At 49.4% G+C, this 13454-nt stretch overlaps 1 protein-coding gene across 4 annotated transcripts in view; it reads left to right on the top strand.

Moving 5' to 3' along the window:
- Window positions 1–12881, top strand: part of LOC119175818 (uncharacterized) — a 51230-nt gene extending 38349 nt beyond the window's left edge. For 2 of the 4 annotated variants that reach the window (XM_037426822.2, XM_037426814.2), the window contains exons 2-5: window positions 632–1019; window positions 2545–2715; window positions 5888–6142; window positions 12674–12881. In XM_037426822.2, the coding sequence (XP_037282719.2) occupies window positions 702–1019; window positions 2545–2715; window positions 5888–6142; window positions 12674–12781 (852 nt within the window). In that variant the 5' untranslated portion in view covers window positions 632–701 and the 3' untranslated portion in view covers window positions 12782–12881. The remainder of the gene's footprint in view (window positions 1–631; window positions 1020–2544; window positions 2716–5887; window positions 6143–12673) is intronic. The other 2 variants (XM_037426836.2, XM_037426828.2) reach the window with 1 other exon arrangement.
- Window positions 12882–13454: the final 573 nt, after the last annotated feature.

The following is a 13454-nucleotide window of genomic DNA, read 5'->3' as shown; positions in this document are numbered from 1 at the left end:
TATCTTGCCACTTGACATTCCCAAGCGAAGCTTGCTCCGAGTTATAGAATTCGGTGGCCTTGCGCGCGAAAAGCCCGAAACTGGCGAGTGGGCGAAAAATCGGCCCTCTTAGGTGTGTGGGTCACTTGTATGCGCCGTTTTCCGATAATCTATAATCTCTAGATCATCAGCTTGTCGGCGTTTAGACGTTTCTGGTATGGCAATTTGATCTTTTATAGAGGTGGCATGTCATTTTACGTTGCTGCGTTTCATTGTTGCCTCGATAAGAATGCACGATTGTCATTGTTACCTGTCAGCAACTGAAGAGTTGCGCAGCTTAGCGCATGAAATGGTTGAAGGTCCGATTCTCGGTATGGTAGAAGAAAACAGTTTGGCGAGAGGAGAGAAAGAAAGGAGGTTATGTTACGTCGGGCATGCACGCGCTAAGTTCAAGAAGTCTTCCCTTCAGAGAAAAAAAAATGGAGGGGGATAGGTGACCATTTTGCCGATAAAGGAAGGCTCCCGAATCACCTTTTTGACAAAGTAGAAGTGTGAGTCAGTTGGTGTTGCATATTTGGCAAAGTGAAGCTCAGTAAAACAATCGTTTGTTGAGTTTCGCTTTGTCACATCTTCTTTGGTTACTTTTGCACAGAAGGACCAGCAATACGAGCCGTCTTTCGAGGCGTTGAATCTGCGGACGTCTCGTCACTTGCCCGACCGACATGCTTCTCCGTCTGCTGAGCGCGGCATGCCTCGTAGCGGCCGCGGCTGTGGCCAGTCCGCGACCACCAGAGGAGGAGGCCTTCGAGGCGGACCACAAGTCCCCCTTGACGCCCCTCCTCGACAAGAGGAACGACGTCGCTTCCTCGACGTCCGACTCGTGCTCCCTGGACGCCACCCTGGCGTCCATGACCATGGGCGACATGGAGAGGCTCATCGAGCGCTTCGCCAAGCTGCAGGGCATGACCGTGTCCGGAGTTGTCAAGCAGCTCTACTCGGCCCTCTACTCGTCCATCAAGCGGAAGGTCGCCGGTGAACAGGTACGCGAGGTCACGGTCACTTCGACAGCGAGGGTCGTTCGTTAAAACATGCGTAAATGTGTCTAGAAAGAAGTTTCGACCATTTATAGCACGCTGTACTCTACTATGAGAGAGCGATATGCTGTGCCAGTTTCAATATACACAACACCACAGATGTGAAATTTCGTACGTGTTTGGAAACGGCGGTTAACGATTTAAAGTACTTCGCACACTACCATGGGAGAGCAAAAAGCCGTCCCGTGGGCGTCACACATGGTGAGGCCTTGTTGACAAAGCTTGTGGCGTGAATGGCCAGAGGCACCCGAGCCTTCAGCTCCGGGTACCGTGGAAAATGAACTACGTATTCAAGATACACGAAGACCGCACCGTTGTGGTTAGGAAACGTGGTTAGCGATTTAGAGTACTTGGTACTCTACTATGGGAGAGCATATAGACGCCACGTGGACGTCATACTTGATGAGGCCACATCGGCATAAATTATTAGGAACCATTTCGCATATACCTGCGTAGCCCTTGGCTGAAAGGAAAACGTATATTTGCCCTAAAAATGGAGCGTTCGACTCGCACAGATCGCAAGCTTTTACTGCGAGTAAAAGCTACTCAAAACGAGGTGCCATGTGTTTGTGTGTGCTTGACCCAGGCTTGGTTAGTCTGCATTAGTCTTCAAAACAGCGGCAGTAAACTCTCTGCCCTTTCACAGTGATAAACAGGGCGTTTAACGTAACTAGCACGGTATGAGCTCAGTTAGAGAGCGCTTTGATTTCATATCTCGCGGGATCTCTTTTGGTACTAGAATTGGTCTTGAAGTTTAACAAAATAAAATTAGAGCAACTGAAGGTGGACACTAAGACAGACAAGGACTGCTGCGCCGGTCATGGTTTGCCTCCTGTTCGTGTCCAGCTTCATTTGAGCTAATTTTACCTACAAGCCCAAAAGTTTGCCCTACTGAAATATGTTTCTTTAAACGTCGGAAAAAATCACCCCGCAGCATGTGCGCTGCCACTAAATTGGGATCGGTCATATTTGAATGCCCTCTGCTAAGTAACAAGATGCACTTGGTGCTATGGTGATTGTTACAGGCTTAGAATATTTGATCTAATCTGAATAACTAATTAGACTAAATACAGAAGTTTGCCTTACGAGCGCCCTGTAACGGTGAACATGTCATTGCGTTAATTCAGTTGCGGCTAATAAGCATTCTTAAAACCCTTGGTTCTAGCAGGATTCTTTGACACTTTTTTTCAAATAAAAGTATCAAAGAAGCTCGGCACATTCGGCTACATTTGTAATCATGGCTGTCTGTGTGGACAGTGGAAGAACAAGTGCCCAGGCAGCACGCCGGCTGGCACTTTTAAACCGCACAGGGGAGGCCATGCGCACCGCGACTGCGCATGGCACGGCGTGCGAGGTTCCGACATACCCGAGGGGCGAAATCACCAAATCTCCCGAAATCTCGTTCATTCATTCTAAACACCATGTGGTAATATAACAGCGTCAGTAACTGCGATATTCACTTCTCTCGCAGGGCCTCTCGCCCATGGCACTGGAGGCAATTCAGGAGCTGTGCCTAGGTGGCGCCGGTCCCGCCTACCAGCTGGTGCCCCCTCACGGTCCCATCTTCTCGGGCCTCAGCAGCGCCTTCATGCCGAACACAGAGTTCGCGCCCCTGCCGCCCATCAGGAATTTGCGGCCGCCGGTCAGTAGTAATTATAACCGTGGTTTTACGTCCGCAATTCACTATGTTATTAGTGCTTATGCCGTAGCGAACGGCCTTGGAAACTTCGACCATATTCTGTGTTCTTTAACGTGCGCAGACATCGTAGAGTACACCGGTCTCTAGCGTTTCGTCTTCACTGAATTGCGACCGCCGCAGCCCGGATCGAATCCGCGACGTTCGGTTCTGCAGCCGAAGCGCTACGCACCACCGCGGTGAACGCAGGTCAGTTTGCTGGCCCTGTACCTGTAATACCATTTGTTAGCGTCTCGACAGAGTTATGGATCGCATGATCAATGGCTCGATCGCTCGGTCTATTGACTGATTGACTGTTAGAGTTCAACGTACCGGTACAACAACAACCAGGTTTAGAAAATACGACATTACAACGGTGGCATCTAAATCAGCGTCCGCCACGGTGCATCGCTGCTGATCCGGAGGTGGCTTGTTCGAACCCCGGCTGTGCTCGGACTTCGGAGCCATGGTGTACTGGGGCGATGGCGGGGCACGTTCAAGAACACCAGATGTCATGACATTTCCGGAGATCTTCACTACGGTGTACATCGTCGTTGATTGGGCACGTGCGACCCCAGATATTGCCATTATAAATACCATGGTCATACTGCCAGTCAGTAATAATTATAACATCCGTAAGCTGCGTTGCCCCACCGTGGTGGTCTAGTGGCTAAGGTACTCGGCTGCTGACCCGCAGGTCACGGGATCGAATCCCGCCTGCGGCGGCTGCGTTTCCGATGGAGGCGGAAATGTAGGCCTGTATGCTCAGATTTGGGCGCACGTTAAAGAACCCCAGGTGGTCAAAATTTCCGGAGCCCTCCACTACGGCGTCTCTCATAATCATATGGTGGTTTTGGAACATTAAACCCCATATATCAATGAAATCATCCGTAAGCTGCAGTTTAACTAATCAACCATTGCGAGACTTGCTGGGGGGACGTGTGTGGTGTCTCCACTTGTTATAAATGCAACACGCACGCTGGATACAATTTGCTCTTTTCGCGCTGACAACGCAATTCACGCGGTATTCGGGCATTTATATTTTTTCGCTGATAACGAGTTCGTCTACAATTTCACGCGCCAGTTTATTATCTCGCGTACACCACTCGTATGAACGACACGTGCAATCCTCTAAATCAGCCGCGCTGCCGCGTTCCACCCGATGAAATCCTAGTCGACATCCTCGCCCTCCTTCCCCCAGCGATTAGCTAATCGACGATGTCGCCGCCCCATTTTTTTTCTCTTAGAGTGAAGGGACCTTATATAAGACGTTTTTGGCATATAGCCCAGAAACACGTCCCACAAGGACTTCGTTTTTATAGACTGTTTTACTTTTGGCGCATGGGTACCGCCATCTGGCGCTGTTCGCTAACTTTTGCACGGTGCAGATTCGGTCTAGTTGAAAGTCCATTCGTGCTACTATAGCGCGAAATTCAGAGACGAGGGACTAACCATTTCGCCACGCAAGAGTGCTGATTTGCAAGTGAATCTTTTATTGGTCATACACATTTTTGTAGTGTCCGTCACAGTAGATCAGCGGCCATGGTGCGCCGCTATTGGCCCGAAGGTCGCAGGTTCGATCCCAGTAGCAGCGGTCGCATTTCCGAGGAGGCGAAATGATTGACGGCCCGGGTGCTGTACGACGTCAGCGCTCGTAAAAAAACACCAGATGGTCAAAATTTCCGGAGCGCTCCACAACGGCGTCTTTCATAATCATAACATGGTTTTTGAACGTAAAACCACGATTATTATTATTATTATTATTATTATTATTATTATTATTAATATTATTATATAGTGGTCACCACGCGCCTGCATAACTTCACCTCCACAAATCTTAGCATCCTAAAGCTATAACAGAGAGCTTACAAGAAAAAAAATCACAGCATATCAACAAAATGAATGATGAGTCAGACGAAGCGCCCGTCATTCTTTCCGTGCTTCCATCCGTTCGTGCGTCAGTCGATCCGCAAGTGCGCCCATTTGTGCGTCCGTTCCTCCGTGCGTGTGTCTGACTGTCTGATTGTCTGTCCGTCCACGCGTCCGTCCGTCCATCTAGTGAAAACCTCCTGTACCGCCATCTCGCTTCTTTTTATGATATATTCATCATACACAAGTACCGCCATCCAGCGGATAATCCAATGACTAAACGAAAGTATCTACCACATTTCTGCAGTCAGCGCTTTGTTATGACCGAGAACGTGGTAACGACGCTGTGCTACGTTTGTCGTAACTTGTGGACATGCGGATATGTGCCCGAGGGTGGGTATGTGCCACTGGTATGCGGGTATGTGCCACAGGCTACGTACTACGACAACGGGACGCACATGTCACGCCATAAGGAGCTTCGTGCCTAAAATACTTATACATAACTGACCTAGCACTATCATGTGCTGCGCCCGGAAAACATCATTCTCTCTTTGACGGCAATGGATGGCACACTCATACAATGGTGATCATGCTTGGCCATTGATGCAGCTTCGATTACTTCTCGTGTTTCGCTGATACCGATACATTTAGCGCTTTTTAGATACAGCATTTACTCGGGGCTGTGTCCGTCCCTCGGCGACCGTCCGCTTTCCCACTGCGCATGCGCCAGCTCTCTCCCTCTCCTCGCGTGAGCGGGAGCAGGTGGCAGAGCACTGCCTTCACTTTGTTTCTTCTCTCCCGTTTATCTCTCCGCCAGAGCTGCGCGCTTGTTTATAATGTTGCGTGAGCTCGCTACGTTGCACTCTCCTAGCTGAGCTGGGTGTTCACTTTGTGGCACACACAGGGTAATACACACAAATTGGAGGGGGGGAGGTTACATAAGCAGTACATAACGTATACACAACTCCACACACAAATGAAACATACGCGGAAACATACAAATGGAAACACAGGGGTACACCAGCGCTGTTTCGTATTCCCACAAGGTTAACTCCTTTTAGCGCTCAGAGGTGGTGTAATTTTTCTTGTTACGCCTTTATTCGCTTAAAAATTGTATCCTCGCACTCTTAGCATGGTGATTTTTCAAATTGCGAAAAACGTAATTTAATAATGTAAGAAAAATAATTTTCCCTTTTTAGTGACTCTTTAAACACCAGCAATTTTTTTTTAATTTTGACGTGCGCTGGCATTTCTGCATGTTATTTGGCAGCCTGGCGCCAAGCTGCGGGTTCAGACCGGCGGCGGAGACCTGGACGCGAGCATCACCGTGTCCCCCAAGATGACGCTGGTGGAGGCCTTGAGGCGCGCTGACTACAAGCTGGCCGCGGACACTGGCCGCGGAAGCGGCGTCCTCCACTTGGGCTTCTCGGCCACGCGTGCCTGCTACATCGTCGAGTCCGTCGCGGGTGTCAGAGCGTCGCCAGAGCGTGCCTGGAAGATCACCATCGTGGATCGCTTCGGAAAGGTCAGAAAGAAACCTGGCAAGATGTTTGTTTTGGGTCAGTTACAGGCAAAATGGGGTTCCCTGGAGCCGAGAGATTCCAAAACGCCGTCGCCCGCGAAAAGAAAAACGTATTTAGAGGCGAGCTTTGACCTGGTCCCTGTTCCAGGTCATGCTTCAGTAACAGCAGCAACATTGTGAACAAGATCTCCTCGTCCGCCCCGACACCTCCATTAAAAACTTAGACTGCTACATCAGCCCCAACAGCTCTGCATTGACTTCGCTTGTTGCCTTCCGCCAATCCTGTACTACCCCTAATTCCCACGGTTGTTCAACGATCGCAGCACCATAGCTGCGTCTCGTAAAATATTGTAGGAAACTCTATGATTTTAGGAGAATTCAGCATGGCCTTTGAAATGGCGTGCGGTGAATTTTGAGAAGGCGTTCTCGCTAATTCGTAAATGCCAGACGTTTATCCTGTCTTTCTTTTTCTGCCACTGAATCTCGGAGGACACGCTATGATGGCATTAATGTTAACAAGATAAGGTAATGGAATGGTTGTAGAATATTGGTCGAGCCAACTTATAGTTTTTCGATAAAATGACTAACCAATTAGGCATAGACAGCTCAACAAAGGTTTCATATTTTTCAATTTTGTCAGCTGACACGGAAATGCACAGTTGATTGAGCAGCCTAAATACATAATATTACATGATTACCTTCCACGCCGTTATATTGATTATCACGTTGTTGTCCTTTGCTTATGACGATGACTCACACTCAATACAAGGAATTTACAAGGTAGTGGATGAATTCCTTCACTGTGTTCTAAAGGTTAACACTACTGGATGTCATTGTTAAATAATACGTTGAACTCAGTTGCCATTATCAGTGATTAAATTCTGAAAGCCGGCAGAATTTCAGAAGACATTCTTTTACTCTATACAAAAAGTACCGCAATGGCAAAAAAAATTCTTGGCGTTGTGTTCCAAGACACAGACCATTAACGGAATAATGATTGGTGCTGCTGTTTAGTGATGCTCAGAAGCGATTCAATTTATGTTCTTCTGTGTGAATAACATGTCTTGCATTTATGTCTCATTACATTTCTTAGGAGTAGCTTTATTTGTCACTTAGTGCTTGTCACTTGGTGCTGAAGTAAACGATTTGGGGATGCGTATATACTGAAAAGAAGTCAGAGAGTTCTTTACATATATGTGGAAAACAGCTGATTAGTGTACTAGTCGGTTCAACTTTGACACTTCCACTTAATGTGGGAAACATGTCTTACATAACGGGATTGCAGCAAAAATTTTGTGGGTGGGGTTGGGTCTTTCAACAAACATTGATGTCTGTTCATGTGTATGTTTGTATGTGTGCGTGGCTATATACACATTGACATGTCGCCTTAGAAGACGACATTAACGAAGTGCGCGCGGGGCACTGGCGCTGTGGCACGAGCGCGAGCCTGGCGTCGAACGCTGGCCAGGAGTGACTCCTACGCCTGGGCTACGCTTTTGAACTTGTTCACGTTTCCTGTCCTTTAATAAATCGTCTACAGTCACAAGCGGCCGTACAGACGTAACAGTTGGCGACGAGGATGGGATGGATCGACTCATCGGCACTCCACCGACGTCAAGGAAATAACATGGCGACGCCCGACTTCGGTCGGCTACCCGAATTCAGCGGCAGCCCCAGCTCCTGGAGATCCTGGTATGGGAGGCTACAGTTCTTCTTCGAGGCTAACGAGATTACGGACGCATCGAAGAAACGTGCTCATCTGCTAACGCTGTGCGGGGAACAGACTTATGACATCGTCTGCGCCCTCGTTCAACCCAAGCAGCCCAACCAAGTGAGCTACGAGGACATAGTCAAGATGCTCAAGGCTCACTTCGATCCACAACCGTCTGAGGTCTTCTGCAGGGCACGATTCCAGCGACGTGACCAAAAGCACGACGAAACGGTCAGTGATTACGTCACGGCGCTCAAGAAGCTAGCAGCAGATTGCAATTTCGGGACAAGCGCAGACACTGCAGCGAATCCGACAATGCTGCCTATGGACGTCATGCTGCGTGATCGTTTCGTTTGCGGTCTTCGGAACGAGCAGGTCCAGCAACGGCTCTTCGCAGAAAAGGACTTGACGTTCAAGAAAGCTTTCGACCTTGCACTGCGAGCTGAAAACGCCATCGAAGACCAGAAACGCGTGAAAACCGAATTTAAAGAGTTTCACGAATCCTGCATAAGCACATGCAAGATAGACAACCAAGGTCACTCTAGTGCCTCTGCCCAAAAGAAGAAACAACGCTGTTGGCGTTGTAACGCGCTACATAATCCGGACACTTGCAAGTTCCAGACAGTCTCCTGCAACTACTGCAAGAAACGCGGACACATTGAAAAAGCCTGTCTGAAAAAGCGGAAAGAAGCAAAAACGAGCAACAGCATCGAATATCCCCAACAAGGAACTTCGACAGCTGCCTCAGCACCAGTGTCGACTCAGCAGGACTCATCAGACGTGGCCCTTTACGAGCTCAACACCGTAACCAACGCGTTCAGCACACAGAAGGTCATGACTCGGCTACGCGTACATGGCAAGTTCTTGGATTTTGAAGTCGACTCGGGTGCAGCCTGCACACTCATCAGTGAGGTCACGTTCAAAGCTACGTGGACAGATGATCGACCACGGCTTCAGACCGATAACATGCTCCTACGCACATGGTCAGGACAGTCTCTTCGAGTTCTCGGATGTGCAACGGTGATTGTTACGCACGGAAACAAAACCATGACACTACCACTTGTTGTCATCAAGGGAGCAGGTTGTAACCTCCTTGGACGAAACTGGTTTCCTCACCTGGGTATACAGATCACGGGCATCAATGATGTATCCGGCGATGAACTTGTTTCGAAGCTTCTCGACAAGTACCAATCTGTATTCGACGAGGACATATCAGGACACATCGGTCCAGCGGTACAACTAGACCTCGTGGAAGGAGCGAAACCAAAGTTCCTAAAAGCACGGCCGGTTCCTTTCGCGCTCCGGTCAGCTGTAGAAGCAGAATTGGATCGACTGCAAAGTCAAGGCATAATCGAGCCAGCACAGCATTCGGATTGGGCAACGCCTCTCGTACTGGTTCGAAAGAAGAATGGCTCGTTGCGAATATGCGGCGACTACCGTTGCACAGTGAACCAGGTATCAAAGAAGGCAGACTACCCACTTCCCTCAACTGATGAAGTGCTCAGCCACTTGAGGGGAGGCAAGGTCTTCAGCACCCTGGATTTAGCACAAGCGTACCAGCAACTTCACGTGACGCCAGAGACTGCAGAGATATTGACCCTGAACACGCTGAAGGGACTATACAGGGTCAAGAGATTGCCTTTCGGAATTTCTGCAGCCCCAGCCATTTTTCAACGTTTTATGGAGACAATGCTGTCAGGCATCACAGGCGTGTGCGCATACCTAGATGACGTGATCATCAGTGGGAAAGACGCCACGGAACACGCCGAGAGACTGGAAGAAGTGCTGAAGAGGCTACGAAACTACAATCTGCGCCTCGGAAAAAACAAGTGCTGCTTTGCGGTGCGACAAGTTTTCTTTCTGGGACACCGAATCGACGAGACAGGCGTCCACACAAACGAAGAGAAAGTTCGAGCCATAACGGACGCTCCAGCACCAAGCTGCAAACAAGCGCTTCAATCATTTCTCGGAATGCTGGCTTTCTACGACAGATTCTTGAAGAACAGGGCAACAGTTGCCAGCTGCCTATACCAGCTTCTTCAGAAGGACGCCACGTGGAGATGGGAGACAAAGCATCAAGAAGCCTTTGACAAGCTTAAGGCATTGCTGCTCAGTCAGACCGTACTGGCACACTACGACGAACAGAAGGAGCTTCTTGTCTCTTGTGATGCTTCACCATATGGCATAGGAGCTGTTCTGTCTCAACGTGATGACCAGAATAGAGAGGCGCCAATCGCTTTTGCATCTCGGACGCTAGGGCCGGCAGAACGCAAATATGCTCAATTGGACAGAGAAGGCCTTGCTGTGGTGTTTGCAGCCCACAAGTTCCACAAGTATATTGCGGGAAGAAAGGTGACTTTCGTCACTGACCACCAACCACTGCTCGGCATACTGGGTCCACAAAAGCCAACGGCTCAAGTCCTTTCTCCACGGATGACCAGATGGTGCATCAAGTTATCGGCGTATGACTACAGCATAATCTACAGGCGTGGCAAGAACCATCAAAACGCGGATGCGTTGAGCCGTTTGCCATTACAAGAACGTCTCGATGAACCCTGGCCTCCAGGTGACGTACTATTGTTCGAAGCGTTATCGAGACCTCCGTTGACTGCTGCCGAGATAGCACGCCTGACACAACAAGACAGCATCATGCAGAGGTTGTACAAGGCAGTGCAGGATGGTACAGTGGAGAAACTCACTGGAGATGAGTTTGCCCCTTACCGACGACGAGCGACCGCACTAGCACTACAGCGCGAGTGCATCACACTTGGATCCCGAGTGATCATACCGAGCTCAGCACGATCCCGTGTTCTGGCACTTCTGCATGCGGGTCACAGAGGCATGGTAGCCATGAAGAAGTGCGCAAGGAGCTACGTATGGTGGCCCGGAATGGACAAGGTGATCGAGGAAACGGTGCGACAGTGCCGTGAATGCCAAGCAACGCAAAAGAGCCCACCCAAAGCTCCTATTCCTACGTGGGACCGTCCCCAGACAGCATGGAACACGGTGCACGTTGACTTCGCGGGGCCACTACTCGGACGCACCTACTTAGTTGTTGTGGACGCATACACAAAGTGGGTGGAAGTCCGGCACGTGACACAAGCAACATCCGCGGCTGTAATCGACGTGCTCCGAAGCCTCTTTGCAACGTTCGGCATTCCCCGAAAGGTCATCTCCGACAACGGAAAAGCATTCATCTCCAACGAGATCAAGCAGTTCTATGCGTCGAACGGCATACAGGCTGCAACCTCACCAGCATATCATCCGGCAACAAACGGCCAGGCAGAACGCTATGTGGCGGAGCTGAAAAGAGCGCTTTTGAAAGATGCAGACAAGTCCATACAGTGCCGACTTGCAAGATTTCTGTATCGGCAGCACACGACAATACACACTACCACAGGTATGACACCGGCGAGAGCGATGTTCGGACGAGAATTGCTCTGCCCTCTCGATCTTCTTAAGCGGGAGACGGATAAGCGAAGTCCTGAGAGCCAGGAGGCATTGCAAAAATCACGCCGCTTCGCTATAGGGGATAGAGTGCTTATCCGGCAGTTTTTGAAAAAGCCAGATTGGATTGAAGGCGAAATACTGCGCCGCGTCGGACCACGATCCTGGCTTGTAAAAAGCGACCAAGGAAAGGTTCGGCGTCACCTCAATCACATGAGGAAAACGAGTCAGACCAGACAAACAACCCAATCGCGGACAGATTGGAGCGCAGCTGACGATCTCTTGGACGCAACGCCAGAAGAGACGCCATCGAGCTCAGCTGCTCAACCGCCTGAATCGCCCGAGATGCAAGATCACACTCCCTCGCAACCGTCGACGTCACAGGCAGTGGCCACTCGGCAACTGCGACCACCAGAGGTTAGGCGACCTCCAGACCGCTATGGAGACTTCGTCTAAGGGAGGAAGAGTGACATGTCGCCTTAGAAGACGACATTAACGAAGTGCGCGCGGGGCACTGGCGCTGTGGCACGAGCGCGAGCCTGGCGTCGAACGCTGGCCAGGAGTGACTCCTACGCCTGGGCTACGCTTTTGAACTTGTTCACGTTTCCTGTCCTTTATTAAATCGTCTACAGTCACAAGCGGCCGTACAGACGTAACACACATACCAAACTGGGAATTTTCAGTGGCAGGGTTTTGCCCTATCCCCTTACTCTCGGCATAGTCAATGCTACCTAACCATGTCAATGTCATAGCTATGATGATGCACACCACGTAAGTCAAACAAGCATTTTTTTTCTTCTTGCTCTTTTTAAGGAATACGTGGTAATTTGAACAGAAAAATAAGGACGCTTCGAAGAGATTGAAAACTAGGAGACTGGCTACATCCCACTCCTTTTGCAAGTCTGTTTCTTTCTGTTCGCATTAGCATGGATTCCTCAAAAACCAACAGTCTTCTCGGCTACAAATTTTACTTCTTACTATTCGCTATTAACCTTGAAGACGAAAAAAAAAAAGCAAAACGTAAACGTTAGCTTCACAGATCTTCACTTTACACATCATGACAACCAGTTCTTTACTGATCCCCCCTTTGTGAGTCAGTGACATCAGAATAAGAATCATTCTAATACGCTTCATCCTTATCGACTGCAACGATCTCTTGAAAATTATGAATTGTTTCCCTTAAATGTGGTCCACGCTGTACCTTATGTAAGGCCCTATACACAGGGGGAACCCATGTGTGTCGCGCGTAGTTTTGCTTGTGGCGTCGTTCCTACAACCTCTGTGTCGTACGTGTTGTTAGTCTCTATGACACCAGTGAAAAATGCTCTCGGCTCTGATCTTGTCTTGTGCTTAATGCGTTGGTGCTTAATACGCAGTTGGTGTACGACAACATCTGCCTACCTTTGAAGGACGACGACCTGGTGGTTCAACCGAGGATGAAGATCACCCTGACATACGTCGAAACCAAGCGAAAAACGCAGTGATTGCGCTGCACAGCGACGCACTGCCTTATGGGGCTGCCCACCCTGCACGGTGGGATATCTTCGCCCAGAGCCCCAAGCCATTACACTACGTGTTAACTTATTTCCTGTCTCCCGCCTCGCTGTATGCTTCCCACTACAACTACCTCCACGTCTGAATAAGGGATGCCACCGTCTGCTGTTGGTTCTCTTTCGGCCAGCCGACGAGGGGGGCTCACAGGTCATGGCAGTGTCTGTGGTCACGGTTTACTAGCGCCAGGCACGTTATTGTAACGGTCGAGCGTTGCAGTCGTGTGCTACAAGATGTAGCAAAAGAAATGATGAAACGATGAACTGTTCCTCAAAAACCACCACCAGGTGCATGCACATGCATGTTTTGTTTGCGAGAGTGGCCGATCTTGCTCGTCACGGCCATCTGACTTACTGAAGGCTTACATTAACAGTGAACTAAGTTCCCTTGCGGGAGCCGAAACGTCAGTAAATATTTTTCACCTTGGTCGGCGTCCATCAATGTGTCGATCACTTATTACTCAGGGTTAACGACGTAAGCCCGTATTTCAGATAGATCCAAGTGCGAGTACAGTATCGCTATCATACGTCACCGCTTGTCGAGGATGCATGGTTTCAACCCCTAGTAGTCGACCAATAGCTATAGTGCGGTCGGAAATAGACTGCA

The sequence above is a fragment of the Rhipicephalus microplus genome, chromosome 3 (assembly GCF_043290135.1).
Source record: "Rhipicephalus microplus isolate Deutch F79 chromosome 3, USDA_Rmic, whole genome shotgun sequence".
NCBI classification, from domain to species: Eukaryota; Metazoa; Arthropoda; class Arachnida; order Ixodida; family Ixodidae; genus Rhipicephalus; species Rhipicephalus microplus.
This window is presented reverse-complemented; position numbering and strand designations above follow the sequence as displayed.